This window comes from Cheilinus undulatus, linkage group 21, assembly GCF_018320785.1.
Source record: "Cheilinus undulatus linkage group 21, ASM1832078v1, whole genome shotgun sequence".
Classification (NCBI taxonomy): domain Eukaryota; kingdom Metazoa; phylum Chordata; class Actinopteri; order Labriformes; family Labridae; genus Cheilinus; species Cheilinus undulatus.
Genome location: NC_054885.1, coordinates 38,564,109 through 38,584,668, shown reverse-complemented (window position 1 = coordinate 38,584,668; position 20,560 = coordinate 38,564,109). Strand labels below are relative to the sequence as shown.

Here is a 20,560-nt window from a genome sequence, read left to right as displayed (position 1 = left end):
ATTAAGCTTAAGTGTCAAAAAATGGTTTAGAAGTGGCAAAAAAAGGCAGAAAAAAATACAACTGACAAAAATAGGTGTTAAATGTTAAAAATGTGTTAAAATTAGTGGGAAAATATGATGAAAGGGGTAAAAATTTTGACAAAATTGGTGTAAAGTGGAAAAAATTTAATTTAAAGAACATTCTTGGATTTTTAAGGGCAACTGAAGACTCCCAGTGTCCCGACCCCAAGGATGAGAACCACTGGTTTAGACTAGTCAACTCATGGACTACTCAGCTGTGTGATGAGTAGTCGACTAGTGGCTCAACTTATGAGACATTTACAACATGGACAGCAAGAAGACGGCAGCAGCAGTGCATCAGGTGTGTCAAATACTTGTTTATAAACCATATTAACCTGTTGTTGTGTGCACTTGATAAAAAAAGGTTGTGAGCTGCATGTGAGCAGTGTATTTATCATGATTTGGAAATATATATTGTTGAAGCATTTCTCTTCTCCTGTGCATTTATACATAACTTTAACAGTGATACGACTTTTATCACAACTGTCAACTTCAGAAATTCTCATGTCAATCAACCCCTAATCAAACAAGAGAGGGATTTAGCACCAGAGTGTTGTTTTTAAACTCACTCACCCCCTCCATTCTGATGGCAGAGGTAAGGGAACCTCCACACGTTCCCTAAGCCCACACTGAAGCCCACCTGGGCCAACACATACTGGATCTTTGAGTCCCACGCTGGACGGTCATCGTCAGCTCCATCAGTCCCGTTCACAGCGTCGAGCTGAGTTTCAGACTGGCCCTCGCCAAGCCAGGCTCTGTCCTCAGTGCTGTCCAGTGGCGGTTTCTCCGTCTTATAAGAAAGAAAGGGAAAAAAAATAAATACTCATCAGATACACTCAAAATGAACGGTGTGGTGAACATCTTAGGAAGAGACATGAGTTGACAAAATAGCCCATGTAAAGAAGTACTGACATATATAACAACCTTACAACAAATAACAAAGGTGTTTAAAGTTAAATCTTATTTTGATAACAGACAGAGATGTTTGACAGCATTTAATAAGTCTGTTTCATCTTCCAGAAACCCACTGAGCCAAGTCCATCATTACTCAGCAACCACAGCGCTCTGTAACAACATGGAAGGTGTCCAGTGTCTCTGAAAGAGTATGAAGACCACTGAGAGTCGAGAGGAGGGATGGAAATGTATTTTCCAAATGCTGTTCTCCTCCTCCTCCTCCTCCTCCTCTAACCTGCGCTATGAAAACACAACTTTAGGACATATGTGCTGTTACTCATGCAGCAGGCCCATGTTTAAATAAACATGGAGGACAGTCCATGTAGGAAAAAGGGAGAACAGATCAGAACATTGTGTAATATTCGAACAAAACTCAAATGAATCAGAGGAACACTATGATCCTGGTGATTTTATGGAATCAGTGCTGGCCCTAATACTTTATCTTGTTTTTAGTGTTTCACACTCTCTGGTAGAACATTCTATTAGCAGTAATAACAGGTCACACTTACCCATTCACTCTACATTCACTCACTGAAGGCTAAGAGTAACTATAGAGTGTCTATCAATAATAGCTAATCCCATTCATATGTATTCACTCATTGCTGACGCAGCGGTGTGAGCAGAGGGAGCAGCTTTAGTGTCTTGGCAAAGGAGACTAACCCCCAAATTCCACATACTACAAGTACAGCAGCTTTGATCCTACCGAGGTGTGCACCTTGACCTCTGGAGATCGCTGCACAGATGGAATATGTAGAATTCAGTTGAGACATGTGACCGCAAGAGCTGGGTATCGAACCCCCGAACTTCAGGTTGAGAGACAATCAGTGTACCACTGACTTACAGCCACCCAGAATGAATTTTTAGAGACATAAATACAAAAAACTTTGCTTTCACACTGTTTTGATGCAGTCGATGGCACTCAAACTAATTTACTGGTGCTTTTCTGTGGAAAAAATAAACGCTGTTTGGCTTCAGGAGCAACATGTGATGTGACTGTTGTTTTTGTTCAGGTAACTGCAACATCTACAGCAGGAAAAAGGTCGTACAGTTTGCATTTTTATTCCAGCATTGTGCAGCCCTTGGTGCCACAATACCAGACTTTTAAATTTGGATTTGAGCATATTTGAGATTATAAAAATTGAATGATGCTGATATCTTTAAAAGTACCACGGAAACAAAACTGGATTACCAAAACACGCATGATTGGGTAATCTTTGTTTCAAACACCCAAATACAGGTGAACAGCTCCTGAACACTCACTTTTATACATCCTCCTGAGACCTGAGCTTTTGTTTGGAATGCTTTTTTAGTTTCTCCTACTTTAAGTGGGACCTAAGTATAAAACCTAAGCACTACCTTTGAACAGAAAGTAATTTTCACCAAAAAATGATGTCTGCATATGAGGACATAAGACTTAGTGTACAACACACAAAATTATTTATTTGTTTTTAAAAAATACATTTTGAGTGTTTCGGACAGTTGGTGGGGGACTGTTTGTCAATAGCCGTTTTTACTCAGAGATTCCACAATAAAGGCGAAAAGGAATGCCCGTCTCTCTTTCGCAATGAGCAATTCACACAAAAGTGTAACAGAGCCGTGCACGCCCAAGCTTACACACACACACACCAGCGTCCCGTATTCAGATGGCAGCCGCTGCTCGAGCTGCTGCTTTAAATGAAACTCGAAACTCTGGATTTCTCAGTTCAAAACTTTGTATTTTCTAAATGAAAAACGGGAAAAATAACATGAACATTAATTTTGATCAATTAGATCCAATAGACTTTTATCCTCCATATCTCTGAGTTGGAGGTCTGACTTTAAGCAGTGTCACAGTGCACGTATTTATGTCGGAGGTCAGAAACTTCAGAGTACCGAGCGCACTTGAACACATAATGGAACTTTTCAGATACTGCTGTGAGCAGAGATGTGTCTGCTCTCTCCTCTCCTGTACAGAGTGTGATCAGCTCTCTAACCTCGCAGGCAATCTCTCCAGTTAATCCACATTATTCTTTGCTTTATCCCCCTGTTTTCTCCACTGAAATGCCCCCCAATTAAACTGCGCTGGTTTTTAAATCTCCCACTTTTGGTGACAGCAGCGCACACTCACTGTTGCGGACTGCCGTGATGTCCTTTCACAATCGTTGTGGAAAAGTCTATTATGGCTCTGATACTACCTCTCGATCCAGATCAGAGGTGGGGCGAGATTGACCCCCCATTGCGGAATGGTCACTTTCATACACAAGGGCGTTGCGGAACGAAGGGCGTAACAGACGTGGAAAAGAGAGGCAGTGTGAAAGTAGCTAATAAGGCCAGGAATAAACCAAATTCCAAGGTATGAAGGTGGAGACATTTTCCATTGTTCCATGTCCAACTCCTCAAATCAAAGTGGGTAATATGACCCTTTTTTAATCCAGTGGTTGCCTTTCTGTCATCTACTTTAGCTCTTTTGCTTTTAAAACCAACTACAGTGCCTGCCATGTCTCCTTCTGCTCCTCACTTGAATTTAAGTGGGAGCTGTTTAGGTGGGAGGGGCAGAGCACACGCTGTGCTGTAAATGAATAGAGGAAATGCTCCATTTACTATAAAATCTATGGACAAAACGAGCAGTAATCAATAAATATCAATGATCTCGTTTCCATGAGCGTGTGAAGACAAAAATCAATTCATCACCCATGCTTGTAAAAATGTAATTAGAAAAAGTGAAGTAGGAAAAAAGGCCCACTCGATGAGAAAAAACAAACTTTTCCAATGAACATCTGATCCTCTGACCTCATGTGAGAATCAGACCCTACACACACTACACACAGACGAAAAAGGTTGGTGAGCTCCAAAATCTCTGAGCAGGAGCCAAACTGGCCTTAAGACGTGACCTCGCTGATGATTTGTTGTGTCACTGTTGGTATCAGCTGGTGAGAATGGAAAAGTATAGACGTATGTGACCCAGAGAAGGACGTGGCTGAGAAAGACACATGTCCAGATTGGTCAGGTGATTAAGGAAAAAAAAATACACACATGATCCGACGCGTGTGAGAGAGAGAGACAAAAATATGCATGCTCACAGCGTGGAGAGGAGGGGGGCGTGGAGAGAGCAGTAGCCACCAGGCAGGCCGACCTCGGCTGGAGGAGGATCAGTCTAAGGTGACATGTGGGTGGGAGTGGGTGGGAGAAGTCTTTGGGAGGTGTTAGGTTCACATTGGTTCACGCTGTGGGCGGTGCTGTGGCGGGTAAAGTTGGTAAGATGGCAGCGCAGAGGCTATTAGAGTTTATTTCAACTATTTAAGACCGATTTACCATGAACAAAAAACATTCAGGTGATGTGGAAGGTGTTTGTGTTACAAAACTTTCCTTTTTGAATAACAAGCCACTTATTAAATCAAAGGTGCAATACGTCAAACATTCTGCTCTGAAATGTCTATATCTATTAAAAATGTCTAAACTTATATTTCATTAGTTTTTAGTTGAGTACTTACATAACCTAAAATATTTCAGTTTTCACAGAATTTACTCACTCTGTGTTCAATTTCAATTTGCTTTATTGGCATCAGCTAGTGCCAAAGCAGTGTAAAAATAAAAATGCATTAAATATTTACACATAATATAAATTTGCATATCAAATCATTCCACAAATAATCACTGTATAAAGAAACAAATCTGATTAATTAGATAAAACAATAAAACTAAAAATAATAGAAATAAAAATAAATAAAAATAATTAAAAAAAAAAAATTCAGGTTGTTTGTTGGGAAGAGGCTGATTGGTTGGTGTTTAAATCACCTATTATCAACAACCGGACAATTTGATGTGAACAAACACCCAAACATTTAACAATTCCTGCTCCTAAAATATGAGACTTTTCTGCTGTCTCATTTATATTATCAGATATCTAATACTAAATACTAGTTTTTATTCCATGGCTGTAAATAAATAATAAATAAACAAAAATAGAAGCTTTGGGTGTCCAATGTTGAGTAAGTTTAAGGAGAAAACCCCATATCTATATTTGTATATGCTATTTGAAACACATCTACCATAGAAGTGGAAACATGCTGCATACTTTAGTTGAGTCCCGTGCCTCACTACATTCCTACACAGAAGCGCTACAGTATTTTTGTCTTTTTCTAAACTTGGATATTCCTAAATTAACTTCTTACCCCTCAGCCCCCTTCCTAAAGTGCACCCACACACACACACACACAGCGGGTGGTTGTAAATTTTTGCCCAGCGGTCAGCCAGAATCTATCTCTGGGTACAGTTGGTAAATAAACTCTCCAGTACTCAGAAAACTGTCACAGAAAACTGAACAAAAGTCTGCAAGTGTTTCTGCAAGTGTCATTCTGTTGTTGCACTTTGTTAATGATTTTTATGCTGTTGACTTGTGACTGATCATGATTATTCAATGTCTTCGGTTGCAAGTTCAATTGCCCAGGCTAATCCCCATAACCCCCAATTTCCACATGCTCAGTCCGCACAGCAATTCACGCACTAAGTGCTCTCTGAAGCAAATCACCCACCACTAATTCAAGTCAATCTTTGCAATTCTACTGCATGCACCCCAGTCAGTCTCCAGTGTGCTCCAGAGGTGCCACGTCCCCCACTCATGTCATGCGCCAGGCCTATTCTGCACTGGCTGCAGCCAAACTGTGTCAATCTGCAAGAAATGGATCAATCAAAAAAGTAGGAAGAACATGCAAAGTGGACCAGGGTGCACCATCACTCACAGCAAAACCACTGCCCAAGTCTCCCCACCCTGTAAAGTCGCAGCCCCACTATTTCCATATTGAGTGAAGACCAGACGCAAGCACCTCTGTGGCTTAATTCCTGTTTTTAATTGAGCAATTATTAGAAACCGCATTCTATAAGCTGTCTTTATTACAAAGCAATGGTCTGGTTTTATAGATGAATCTCCCATTATGAGAAGGTTCTGGGTTTGTAATTTGAGCAACTTGCAGCGTGTACCAGGAAGACCACCTTTAACAGCTTTTCTTCCTCATTATGGAAGCAGACCTCACATACTGTGTGTTTGAACCTTTATTTCCACAAGTTTGCTGTTATAATCACACTTTTAAAACTGTAATTATTCTGAGTTGTTTGAATGACACAATCTGTTTAAATGAGCTTAATAAGAACAACTATGAAAGTATGCATTACATAACAATAAACACTTTAAAAATGAACAGCAATCTATAACAAACAATAGGAACAAGAATTCATTAAGCCTCTCTCAGGACTGTGGGTGGGGAGGTGGGGGATCATGGTCTGATCCAGCTCTAGGATGTGGGGTCAGGTCAGGCTGGCCTCAGGCAGAGAATCTTACCTTTTATTTGACAGATCAACATTATCAAAAATGAGTAACAGTGGTGATGTCTGTGTGTCCCCTTTGCCTTCTGTCATCCCCAACATTTTCTCTGCCTGGTTTTTGACTTTGTCTACTGTCCAATCTGAATAAAGGCATAAAAGTCCCCAAATAAACATTCAAAAAATACATCAAAAGTACCAAAGCTTTAAAAACTACCCCTATGACATCAGAAATGCTTGCAGGAGAGGACTGAATCCATAAAAGTGCATGCAATCACCTTTACAGTGTCATAATAGCAGAATTATGCCACTGAAATTGTGCAATGTAGAAGGTGTGCAGTTTGCTTCCAAATACTGATCACTGGAAACAAGAAATTACCCAAACAGGGTGTTCAGGGATTCTGTTTTTGTTGGTTTGGTATTTAAACAATTACTGATAATGACTGTTTTTATAGAATCATACTGAAACTCATAACTTCTGGTTTTACAACAACATTGCTGCTGTAGAGGTACCCACTAGTCAAAAACTCCCAGACTGTTATTGCTACATCACAAAACTTTCCACTGGTCCCCCTGTGCTCACTTTTATGGACTGGACTTTACTGTACTGGTTTGATGTGAAATAATAATTAAACTGTAAATTGTGAAGAGTTATGTTGCATGAAAGAAATGCTTCTAGATAAAGCTGCCATATTTAATCTCTATATTTATGCAATAAAAGCTGTCGTGCTTTTTTATTTTGAGTACACATTCATTTCATCAGATAAAATCTAAATAAAACAGAGGGACATGGGAGGGTTTTCTCTACAGGCTGTGAAATTTAAATAATTCAGAATGTGTACTGTAATTTATAACATCGTAAATTAATGCTTGACTGTTTTAAGATGTGTTATACTGAAAAATAAGCATGTACAGAAGTGATTTAATATGGTTTAACAAGACAATAATATGTAGAAAGATGAAAGTAACAAAGGATTTTTCATGATGACTGTATCCAGTGACATTAAAATGTTCTGAGATTTCTATGTCCATGTCAGCTCATAAAAAGACTTATTATAATTACTTTACAGGTTTTTTGTTTTAAATCAAAAACACAGCCTCTCCAGACGAGGGTTATCATGATGCTTAAAATCTAAACTTCTACATGACTACAGTAAAAATCAAATGACACATAACTGTTTTAATGCTAGCAAAAATCCAAGCCTTCAGCTTGATGCTGTTTTCTGCCCTCAATATCACCTAGAAGGCTAACCTGACATGCCAGATGGATTTGTTTCGCACATCCATCTGGAAAACCTCCCACAGACAGTGTTAGGGAAAGGGCAGAACCTTTGAAAAAAAACTGGGAGGGTGATTGGATGAATGTTCTGTGTGTCACATCTTTACGGGCCAATCAGAGCAACAAAACACGTGACGCAGCCGCTACCAAGGAGTAAACTCCATGGAGTGCTGCATAATGCGAACCATGACAACTGTAGACATATCAGTACATGAGTTTCTTTTTTTATCTAATTTTTGAAAAGAAAAGAATTAAATGCTGTTCTCTGTTCTTCTTTTAATGGAGAAATGTCGTCAAGCTCTGATAAAACGGGCTATAGCAGCATCCACGCTTGCACCGGCCTGTTGTCGCTGCTTGCGACCCTAGCGCGCCGGAAAGTACTGCCGCCAATTGTTCCCGTAACTTTCTAACACAAACTGAGAAACACAGAAATTGGCGAATCCATCTGCTTTGCAAGGTTACTAGAAGGCAGTGGCTCCCTGGAAGGAACGCCCCACCCTCCAACCGCCTTCCAATCAGGTGAAGCTATGAGCTTAACCTCTCCTTTAATCACCAGTCATCATCATATCCAGAGCAAGCAAGCTTGCCTCCCCAGACAACTATGCTAGCTTACTTGCTAGTGTCTATGTTAGGCGTAAGTTTGTAAATGCTGTAGTAAGCGATAGGGGTGCACGGTATATGTGGTAGACGGTATAAATTATATAAATTTGGCCTACGGTTGAGATTTGGACTCTACCGACCAATCGCGTTAACGCTTGTTGCCTCAGTGTGAGTTAGCAGGCAAAAACACGTGTTTTTTCCTGTCAAAGTCTGACGGCTGTACCGCAACTAAGTCAGTGTGCTGTCTCTGTCAGCCTGCCTGGGGCTGTTACGCGAGCTAAGTGCTGCTTTGGCTGGTCGCAGAGCCCAGCGCTGCAGCTCTTCCTCTTACAACGGCATAAACAACTGTTTAAAAGTCTATTTTAACTTATGACTTTCTTTTCTAAGTCCACAGTGAGTCAAAGATCCAGGCTGCGATGTTAAAAGCTGTCAGAAAAGCTGCTGTAAACTAGCCGCATTCTCAAAGCTAAGCTAACTCAATGCTAAACACAATAATTCCGTCAAGCCCTTCAAAATAAAAGTCAACGGCTGTTATTTTTCTGAAACGCTTTCACTGTGAACACCGTCACTAAGAAACGTGTCCAAGTCATTAGCAGCTTAACACACCTCATCAGGATAGAGATGAAATGCAAAACTTGGAATGAAGTTAGACAGAAGTAAACCTAGAGAGACTTAAAAAAAAAAATAAAACATGTTTTCTGTGTTCCTATACTTAGAGATAAATTGAGTATGCCATCAAAGGCTTGTTTTAAGGGGGTTAATAACACTTGAATTTGGATTAAAAAGCATTATCTCTTTTTAATTTTGTAATACTGTGATATAATACCGTATCGTCAAAGGCAAGAAAAATACCGTGATATAATTTTGAGGCCATATTGCCCAGGCCTAGTAAGCGATTTATTTTTAGTATTGTATTCCCACAAAAACAACACAACCCATCAGGGTCTTGTTTTTAAAGCCATCTAACAGAATAACACACTTCTGCAATGTCTCCCCATGCTGCCCTCTCACTTGATGAAAACCAGCAAGGGACGATGCTCCAGCCAATGAAGAGGCTAGCACTCGCAGCCAATCATGGCTCAGGTCAGAGGGAGCATTTCTATTGGCCGCTGTTTTCCTGCCTGTAATCCGGCCATTGATTTCAGTGCAAAAGTGGAGCAAAGTCCCTCCATGAGAGTTATGCCATCATCAGTATTCGATTCAGTGGACATGCACATCTACGAGGAGGTATATGAGAAGAGGGGCGGAGCTATGGAGCTCAAACACGGAGAAGAACAGGAAGGGAGGGGGAGTAGAGTTGATTCTACACGGTTCTCATCAAATGTTACATACTCGAGCTTTAATATGAGCTACCTTATGTCAGATCTGAATAATGTCATAGATTAGAACAAACAAGCAAACAAAATGTGTACTTGCTGAGTTCCTATGCTAGCTACCTGCCAGGCAGTCCTTTGGTTGGAGATAATTGAAAGGTGTCAAAGTGCTGCCTAGCAGGTAGCTAGTGCGCAGTACATGTGTCTCCTGGGAGAGGAGCAAACAATTTACAAACGTATGCCTAATATAGAAGCTAGCAAGCAAGCTAGCATAGCTGTCTGGAGAGGCAGCAAGCTCACTCGATGTGATGGTGACTGGTGATTGGATGAGAGGTTAAGCTCAAAACTTCATCTGATTGGAAGGCAGTTGGAGGGTGGGCCGTGCCTTTTAGGCAAAGTTGAAGGCACAAACATCATCACGCATTTCTAAAGCACTGATTATTGGGAATTTTGTAGCTTTAAAGCATCAAAAATTGCAGACAGTCTCCTGCATGTTGTCTAAATTACACAGTATTAAAGCGTTGCCAAAGTTTGGTGCAATTTAGACAGCATGTAGAATTTTACCTGCAGTTATTGACTGAGGACATCATTACCCCGCTATGTTTGTCTTTACTGAATGCAACAATGAACATTTGGATTGGTCAGATCAGATGTGAAGTGAAACTTTAGAAAACCCGAAAATGGTCCGAATAAAAGAAACGCACATTTGCTCTGCAAAATTATGCTGCTGGTGTGCAAGATTGCATTGACTGATCAAAGAGTAAAGATAGTTTTTCATTCACAGAAATCACTAGCCAGTTCAAAGGCATTAAAAGAATAACTTAAGTAACCGTTTACGTGTTTAAACAGAAGTAGAAAGATGTTTTAAACAGCCTGACATGCGTCTGTTCCTGAAACAGCCACACCAATCCTCACAGACAGAGAGAAGAAAGCCCTCTTTCACAGTTGTACTTTTACACGACAACGTCATGTTTGAAAACTGAGATGGGGACTGTTTTTTTCTGAGAGTGGCTCTCTGACAACCTGCTGAAACAGGACCCTGAAACATTTCTGTACCTCCTCTTTCCGAGCGGAGTGTGAAATTAAACAACTTCATACTAAATATGAATCATTTCCATAAATCACCACACATTTAACATTACACTTCATAAGGATCATATAGAAAATAGCGGCAAGAAAAATGCAAAATGTGCAAATACTATGAGCTATAATTCACGAGCTCTGAGGGGTTTATGGTAACAGATCTGCAAACATTAAATCTCCAGTAGGGAGACGAACCAACACCATGTTCAGGTACACACAACACCTACACACCAGGGGATTACGTAACAGAGCAGCCATCAATCAGCAGCACACTTTCTAATTTTTCTGCCTTCACTGTGTTTTATTACCCATCAGACACCTTTAAAAATAAACAGACATACCGCTCTGTGTCTTTGCATGTTTTCAAAGACAGATGAACGTGTGTTTGAGTGATTTCAGCAGATTTAAGGGGAAAAGCTGGGCAAAGTTTGGGGACAGTGGCTGTTATGTCTTTGAGATCCATTCAGTATTAAAGAGGGATTAAGAAGTGAGAGTGCAGCCTTCTGGGCTGGGTAATGAAATATTCAAGGTTATATGTTGATATATCTTCAGTTAAGATAAGATCATTTTTATCTATCATAATTAAAATAAGAAAAATCTCTAATGTTCAGTTAAGACAGTTTACAGTGAGAAACACTGACAGTGGCCACTACATCATCACTATAATCTTAAGTCTTTAATCGAGAACTGTTTTATCTAATTCAAAGATTAGCATCAACATTTTTTAGGTAAAATTATACATTATTGACACCAGTGGGAAACAACAGCAATAAAAATAGAAGTCCTAGGCCAGTGGTTTATAACTTTTTAGTTTCCAAGGCACATTTAAGATCACAGAAAACCATACTCACAGCCTCTTTTTTAAACACATATATCTGTGGATAGAGTAGACAGGTAGTGGATAGTCAGAAACAGGCAGAACCTGGGCTGTCAACATGCATGGAGCAAGTCCATCCGCTAGGACATCTGCACCCATGACTCTTAGCCTCTTTGACATGTTTTACAGCATCTTTAGCTGCCATTATAAATAATAGCAATAATAATACATCATTATTATTATTGTATAATCTGAGGACATACATTAAATCAGGGCTTAATTTGATCAGTGGGTTAGTCATTGTCCAACCAACAATGTTTGCAAGAGACAGAGAAATGTATGTGTTGAAGCTGTTTTATATTTATTGAATTGTTGTTTTTCAATTGGCTTTAAAAATTAATATGTTGCAAAACATTATTTTTCTAAAATGAAGTCTGTTCTTAAAATCAAGTCCTTTAAAGAGATGTCAGGTTGCCTATTTTATATTCAATAATTCAAATAATTTAGAAAGCTTCTTTTACTTGCAATAAAAAACAATCTATTTTGATAAAAAATGAAGTAAATTATATTACAGGTTAGATGAAATTATATTCCAGACCGTTGCTTAAGGAAATTGGCTCATGTGGCTCTTTTGTGATTATCTGTGGCTCTTTTATGTCTTAATTTTAAATATTATTACCCAAGAACCTTAAAAAATTGAAACTTTTTTGCCCTTTTCAACATTTTTTGCCACTTTTCACCCATTTAAGCTATTTTTTGCTAGTAAATACCACTATTTCCTAAATTTTGCCCATTTTTGCCACTGCTTTTTTGCCACTTTTACCCCATTTTAGACCTTTTTCATTTTCTACCTTTTGCCATTAAATATCACTTTTTTCCTTTTTCTTGCTCATTTTTGCAACTTCTTTTTGACATTTTCTATACCATTTTTGCACTTTTCGCCCATGTAAGCTACCTTTTGCCATTAAATTCCACTTGTTTCCTATTTTTTGCCCATTTTTGCCACTCTGGACTGCTTTTTGCCCATTTTAGTTACTTTTCACTAATTTTTTTGCCACTTTTGGACCATTTTTTGCCACCTGTAGATCACTTAGTGTCACTTCTCACCCATTTTTGCTATTTTCTGACCCTTTTTCAACTTTAGCTCCCCATTTCCCTCCTTTTCACCCATTTTTGCCACTTCTTTTTGCCACTTTTATAGATATATTTTGGCCCTTTATTAATTTTTTGCCACTTTTCACCAATTTAAGCCTGCCATTAAATACCACTTTTTTCCCTATTTTTGGCCCATTTTACAACTTCTTTTTGCCAATTTTATCCCATTTTTGCCCTTTTTCACTATTTGTTGCCACATTTCATCCATGTAAACTACCTTTTGCCATTTAATACCACTTGTTCCCTATTTTTTGCCAATTTTGGCCACTCTGGACTGCTTTTTTTCCCATTTTATTCACTTTTCACTTATTTTTTGCCACCTTGGGGCATTTTTGCCACCTTTAACTCATTGTTGTCACTTCTCACCCATTTTTGCTACTTTCTGACCCTTTTAAACTTTAGCTCCCCATTTTTGCTCCTTTCACTGATTCTTGATGCTTTTTAACCATTTTTAACTTTAACTTAACTTATCTTTATTGCTTCTTCAAGACATTTTTGCCACTTTTCACCACTTAGATTGCGGCTTTTGCAAAGGTATTTAACAACAACTTGGCTCTTTGGTTGAGTAAGACTGTCTTAGACAGTCACTTTGGGCAATATTTTGGTTATTTAAGATCAGAAATTGCTCCCACACACAGTTCCAGTTGTAAAAAATGTTGGCAATATTTCTGTATACTGAGAGTGTGAATATGCTCTCTATCCTTTAAAACCATTTGCTTCAAAATGATCAAACCGCCATTATTTTAACAATTATAGGGATCAAAATTATATAAATTTAATAATTGTCTGTCACATTTTGCCATATTTTCAGGATGTTTTTAGCCATTCAAGATGGATTTTTTTTGCTGCTGTGTCATAAAACAGGTTTAAACATGAGCTGAATTTACTAGAACTAAATCAAAATGTATAAATCTGGTATTGCTATGAATAATTCTCGTGTCTTTCCAGAATATATCATGATATGACTTTTGGTCCACATTTCTTCATCTTTGTGTGAACAAATAAACACAAATTTAAATCCACATGGGAAAAATACCAAATGTCACACAGGCTCTGTGACACAGCTGCACAATGTCAACATGAGAAATGACTTTAAATAAAATACAATTGTGTGACATTAAAAAAACTAATCAAAAATGCTTTCCTATCCTTTTAGTCAGTATCAAGATTAACTATGAATGCGATCTTATCCTAAATCTTGTTCTAAAAAGATATCTTAAAAAGTCGATATTTTCATCAGAGCCCTTAAATCAAGAGACTAGGCTTTACATAAACTATCCGTGTGTATTTTGCTTGATGCTGCAGCTGCTGAGTAAACCCAACATTCACGTTTTCTTTCCATGCATCTTGCAGAGACCTCCCTGCAGACCTTCACTGATAGCTGTGAAAGCTATCTGTGTGAACATATTGAGCTGCAGAGTTTCTCCTGTGAACCCATGTTCAGAGAATCAGCTGCACAGAGATTATCTGAAGGCAAACCACAGCCCTACAGCCCATTCACGTCTGCGTACATAACGGGCTGAGAAGTTCAGCTTTGATGGAAAATTAAACAACCAACCAGCCTGAAAGATCTCAGAAGAAATAAAAGACTAAAAAGATGATGAAACAGAAGCAGGGAGGTCACATTTGAGACCGTGCAGTCATGTTAATGAAGCGTCAGAGCAGAAGGAGTGTTGTGGACATACCATGCTGACAGCAAAGGAGTAGAGTTTCCAACAGTCCTGGGGTTCCTCTCTCTGCTCCTCCCTCTCAAACAAGCCTGCCTTTTAACTTTGACTTTTATTCTTTCAACGATTATTCGACTAAAAGGCTTTTCTTGTAAGGGAGAGGACTGTCTTCCCAGGAGTTGTGTGGACTTGGGCACACGTTTTTGGAGTTGGAACAAACTGTGTCGTCTCCAACCCGAGAAGACTGAAGGAGAAGTTGGTGCAGCTGGAGCCAATCAGAGGGCAGAGGGGGCTGGACGGCCCGCCCCCTCCAGGAAAAAAAAGAAAACATCATCAGCAGGATAACGTAAAACTACACACTGTTGGTTTTGTGTTGGTTTCAGGAAGCCATCACTACTGAGAGCTTCAACAGGAGGAAAAGTCATTAAAACAGCACTTATAGATCTGTAGATTCATTGGCTCTCTGTGTCCTGATTCGACTTTTGCCAGGAATGGAAAGAACTACTTACATTTCATCATGTTTCTGTTAGTGAGTAGCTTTTTGTGTAGTTGTGCTTTTATTTTTAATGAGACTTTTGAAGCAAGGAAAAGCTTTGCAACTATATAGAAGCATCTGTTACAGAGTAAAAAAATCAAAATAATTGGCAAAACGAGGTCTGAGGATCAGAGCGCCCAGCCCTCGTCTGCCACCCAGCTTGATTTGCCTCACTGGTGGACTCAGAGAGTGGCAGGGGTCCTCGCCTCTGGTGCCCACATGTTTGGATGCCTGTATGGTAGATAAACATGACAAGTGCTCACATGGGTGCCCTGTAACTGGACAAAATATTGAAAAATTCTCAAGATTGCCCTCTAAGCCACAGGGGTCAAACTCAAGGCCCGGGGGCCAAGTCCGGCCTGTGGAACAGTTAAATCTGGCCGACAAGATGATCTCATATTTCTGTTCTAACTGGCCCATCAGTCTGAGGTCTGCAGATTTCCTCAAGTATAAAAATGTGAACTTATCCTTAGGATATCCTTGTTAAGTCATAAAATCTGAAAAAGGGAGGAGTAAAAATATTTAGATGAAGTCAGGAATGTGGGAAAAGAAATTAATTTGTGTTTTAATTTCACATTTTCAATTTAACATCTCAAAATTAGCACTCAAACTTAGGATTTTGACTTTTTATTTCATACTTGTAGCATTTCAACAAATAATTCTGACTTCTCATGTAATATTTTGAGCTTTAGAATTCATAATTCTAATTTTTAAGTGATATTTTGACCTTTTTAACCAGTTAATTTGTATTTTCCCTCATATTTTAAACTCCAAACTTTGACGTCATGATCCCATAGTTTGATCTTTAAGACTCACAATTTAAAATTTTGAATCAGATTTTGACTTTAAATTTCATGATTTCAGATTTTATTTCAAATTTAAAATTTTTAACTAATGATTTTGACTTTTTTCTAACATATTTGCCTTTAAAAAAACATTATTTTTCAATTTCAATTTCATGTGTTGACCTTTTTGAATGAATAAATTTCTTTTCTCAGATTTTGAGCATTTAAAGTGATCTTTTTAACTTTTTAAATGTCAAAATCATTTATCATCAGTGCTAAGTTTTTTATTACCAGTGAAACAAGGTTGACAGTTTCTGGTTAAATGTTGACCCTGTTAGGCCCTAAGGTTATCCAGAATCCAAACTCAATCTGCTGTGATTGAGTTTGACACCCCTGCTATAAGCGAACAAAATTCCTGCAGTAATTCCTTGCAAACGTTTGCCGAGCCTGATTTGGGGAAATGCAAAAAAAGTTCATTTTTTCAGCCAAACCAAGCTCTGGGTGTGTGTCTTTGCTCTTCTTTTAATAAAGAAATGTTGTCCAGTTCTAATAAAACTGCTGCTATAGCTGCCTCCAATTTTCGGCCTGTGGCTCCTTTCTCCACTCTCCTATCCCTGTCTGACTCCTACTGTTCCCTTCTAAAATAAAGGCATGAAAAGCCTAGAAATAAAGCTTAGAAAAAAGACTGTCCCCAGCCTACCTTGCATTTTATGACCCAACCTAAAACTAAAGAGTGAATCAAAATCTGGATTTTCAAACTGCAGCAGGCTGAGTAAAAGAGATACTGTCTGTGAAGTGTGTTGTGATATTTCTCATTGCATGAACAGTTCTGTCATTTATATTAAAAGGGAGAGAAACAAAAATCCATCTTTGACTATTTGAATTAAAACCGTATGAACAGAAAACAAACTTCACTTTCATGTCTTCCTGTTTTGTTGTGTGATGGATTTGGATCAGACTTCAATTTTTAAGTGCAACCACCTCTGTTAACCTGGTCTGGTTCAGTGACAGAGGTGAGAAAATTCACGAAAGGACGAGAGGTATAGGTACAAAATAAACTTTACTGACAATATAAGTTCATTGCAATCATGGATAGAATCCTGAGAATAAAAAAGACCCCACTGAGATCTACACAGACCCAAGTGTCCACCCAGTTACCCTTTAAAACACTGAAACTGATGAACACACAGTTCACAAATGTTTCACTTTTCCTAAAAAGAAATTCAAAAGCAGAGTGTGATTTTTTTTAAGTAAAGTAAGCCAAATATGATTACCTACTTTTACTATTTAGGCATACTCTGACTTCATATAAAACATTTCAACTAAGTATGGATATATACTGTACGCTTTCTGCATTTGATTATGGTAAAACAATAAAAAAAGTTGGGACAAGGCTAACATAAGACTAGAAAAGTTGGGTGTATAATTTATGGCTTTTGCCGTTAGCAAAAGTAAATCTTTCTATATTTCACATGACTTTCCTAAGAAAACGTTTGTTGTGAATAGCGGTTTTAAAATGTCCAAAATCACTACAGAACAGTGTTAATTTTGTCAACTGAAACTATGACTAAAACAATTCGACAGCCTTTTTTTACCATGACAAAAACCAGACCAGTGGGCTAACAACAACTTGAAAACTGATGGCTAAACATAAAACCGCCAACCCCTATGAATATATTTCAGAAAAAAAACATTGCTGTTTTTTTTTTTTTTCAAACAGGGTACTGCATTATAAATAATTTGGTTGCACTGTGATGGTATGACGCAGTTTAATTCCATGTTCACACATTCTGCAAAGTACTTTTCTCACATCTTCAAGGTGTTCACTGACGGTTTTGGAAAAGCACAGAACAAATTAGTGTAAAGTATTAGCGTAAAGTAATATTTGAAGACTGGTAAATATTAGTGTAAAGTAATATTTGACGACTGGTAAATATTAGTGTAAAGAAATATTTGAAGACTGGTAAATATTAGTGTAAAGTAATATTTGTAGACTGGTAAATATTAGCGTAAAGTAATATTTGAAGACTGGTAAATATTAGCGTAAAGTAATATTTGAAGACTGGTAAATATTAGCGTAAAGAAATATTTGAAGACTGGTAAATATTAGTGTAAAGTAATATTTGTAGACTGGTAAATATTAGCGTAAAGTAATATTTGAAGACTGGTAAATATTAGTGTAAAGTAATATTTGTAGACTGGTAAATATTAGTGTAAAGTAATATTTGAAGACTGGTAAATATTAGTGTAAAGTAATATTTGAAGACTGGTAAATATTAGTGTAAAGTAATATTTGAAGACTGGTAAATATTAGCGTAAAGTAATATTTGAAGACTGGTAAATATTAGCGTAAAGTAATATTTGAAGACTGGTAAATATTAGCGTAAAGTAATGTTTGAAGACTGGTAAATATTAGTGTAAAGTAATATTTGTAGACTGGTAAATATTAGTGTAAAGTAATATTTGAAGACTGGTAAATATTAGTGTAAAGTTATATTTGAAGACTGGTAAATATTAGTGTAAAGTTATATTTGAAGACTGGTAAATATTAGTGTAAAGTTATATTTGAAGACTGGTAAATATTAGTGTAAAGTAATATTTGAAGACTGGTAAATATTAGTGTAAAGTAATATTTGTAGACTGGTAAATATTAGTGTAAAGTAATATTTGTAGACTGGTAAATATTAGTGTAAAGTAATATTTGAAGACTGGTAAATATAAGTGTAAAGTAATATTTGAAGACTGGTAAATATTAGTGTAAAGTAATATTTGTAGACTTGTAAATATTAGTGTAAAGTAATATTTGAAGACTGGTAAATATTAGCGTAAAGTAATATTTGAAGACTGGTAAATATTAGCGTAAAGTAATATTTGAAGACTGGTAAATATTAGTGTAAAGTAATATTTGAAGACTGGTAAATATTAGCGTAAAGTAATATTTGAAGACTGGTAAATATTAGCGTAAAGTAATATTTGAAGACTGGTAAATATTAGCGTAAAGTAATATTTGAAGACTGGTAAATATTAAAGTAATATTTGAAGACTGGTAAATATTAGCGTAAAGTAATATTTGAAGACTGGTAAATATTAGCGTAAAGTAATATTTGAAGACTGGTAAATATTAGCGTAAAGTAATATTTGAAGACTGGTAAATATTAGTGTAAAGTAATATTTGAAGACTGGTAAATATAAGCGTAAAGTAATATTTGAAGACTGGTAAATATTAGTGTAAAGTAATATTTGAAGACTGGTAAATATTAGTGTAAAGTAATATTTGAAGACTGGTAAATATTAGTGTAAAGTAATATTTGAAGACTGGTAAATATAAGTGTAAAGTAATATTTGAAGACTGGTAAATATTAGTGTAAAGTAATATTTGAAGACTGGTAAATATTAGTGTAAAGTAATATTTGAAGACTGGTAAATATTAGTGTAAAGTAATATTTGAAGACTGGTAAATATTAGTGTAAAGTAATATTTGTAGACTGGTAAATATTAGTGTAAAGTAATATTTGAAGACTGGTAAATATTAGTGTGAAGTAATATTTGAAGACTGGTAAATATTACTGTAAAGTAATATTTGTAGACTGGTAAATATTAGTGTAAAGTAATATTTGAAGACTGGTAAATATTAGTGTAAAGTAATATTTGAAGACTGGTAAATATTAGTGTAAAGTAATATTTGAAGACTGGTAAATATTAATGTAAAGTAATATTTGAAGACTGGTAAATATTAGTGTAAAGTAATATTTGAAGACTGGTAAATATTAGTGTAAAGTAATATTTGTAGACTGGTAAATATTAGTGTAAAGTAATATTTGAAGACTGGTAAATATTAGTGTAAAGTAATATTTGAAGACTGGTAAATATAAGTGTAAAGTAATATTTGTAGACTGGTAAATATTAGTGTAAAGTAATATTTGAAGACTGGTAAATATAAGTGTAAAGTAATATTTGTAGACTGGTAAATATTAGTGTAAAGTAATATTTGAAGACTGGTAAATATTAGTGTAAAGTAATATTTGAAGACTGGTAAATATTAGTGTAAAGTAATATTTGAAGACTGGTAAATATTAGTGTAAAGTAATATTTGTAGACTGGTAAACATTACTGTAAAGTAATATTTGTAGACTGGTAAATATTAGTGTAAAGTAATATTTGCACAGGAGATCCAGCTGCTGGTGATGGTGTGACTCGCAATTTCTTTGCAACAACCGAGTCCAAACTTCAGCATGGGTTTGATACCCATTTCAGTAAGTCAAAAACTATTATTTTATGATTTCTTTTTTATTTATAATGATGCATTTCTTTCACTGTATCTAGGCTGATTTATTACTGCTTATGCTAGGAGCCAGTCCTATGTCTAAAGTAGATCTTGAAATAATTCAGTAATATTAAAGTTTTTTTTAAATATTTCTATTCATATTTATAGGTATAATCTGTACACATGATTGTATATATATTTGTGTATATTTATGTGTATATAGGTGAACATATGAATATCTCCACCCCCCCCCCCCCCCAGTCTGTAATTAATCCAACCTGTACATAACCGTTTGTAAATACTGTTTATATTTTGTAAGTTGATGTTTTTATATTCCATATTTTGTATTTTTCTTTTTATTAGTGGTCTTGAAAACTGCTTTTATTTGTCCTGTATTTCCACTGTGTTTCTGTTGCCAATGGCCTGCTTTGTAAAAGACACTTTTTGGCTGCTGTAAATTGGAATTTCCCCTTGTGGGACTAATAAAGGAATGTCTTATCTTAACCCCAGCATGGCTAAAACAATCAGCATTGACACTTTTCACCAAAGAAGGCTACGCTGTCACTTTGAGCTAATCCCACAATATGTCACGGCCAAAATGCCAACAGATTAAAGGCATTTCAACAATCCTATTTAGTGCCACAGAAAAGTGGCCACACACTATGGGGTACCAAAAATAAATGTAATAAATAAATGTAGAAATAAATACAGGAATAATTATCGATAGAAATAAACAAATAAATAAATAAATAC

The 20,560-nt window shown here is 36.7% G+C and overlaps 1 protein-coding gene across 1 annotated transcript in view; it reads right to left on the bottom strand.

Annotated features, from left to right (window-relative positions):
- Positions 1-14,473, bottom strand: part of slc6a16a (solute carrier family 6 member 16a) — a 28,791-nt gene extending 14,318 nt beyond the window's left edge. Inside the window, exons 1-2 of the mRNA XM_041778373.1 lie at positions 14,242-14,473; positions 634-850 (exon numbers count right to left, since the gene is read on the bottom strand). Coding sequence (XP_041634307.1) covers positions 634-850; positions 14,242-14,244 — 220 coding nt within the window. The 5' untranslated portion in view covers positions 14,245-14,473. The remainder of the gene's footprint in view (positions 1-633; positions 851-14,241) is intronic.
- Between the last annotated feature and the right edge of the window lie 6,087 nt (positions 14,474-20,560).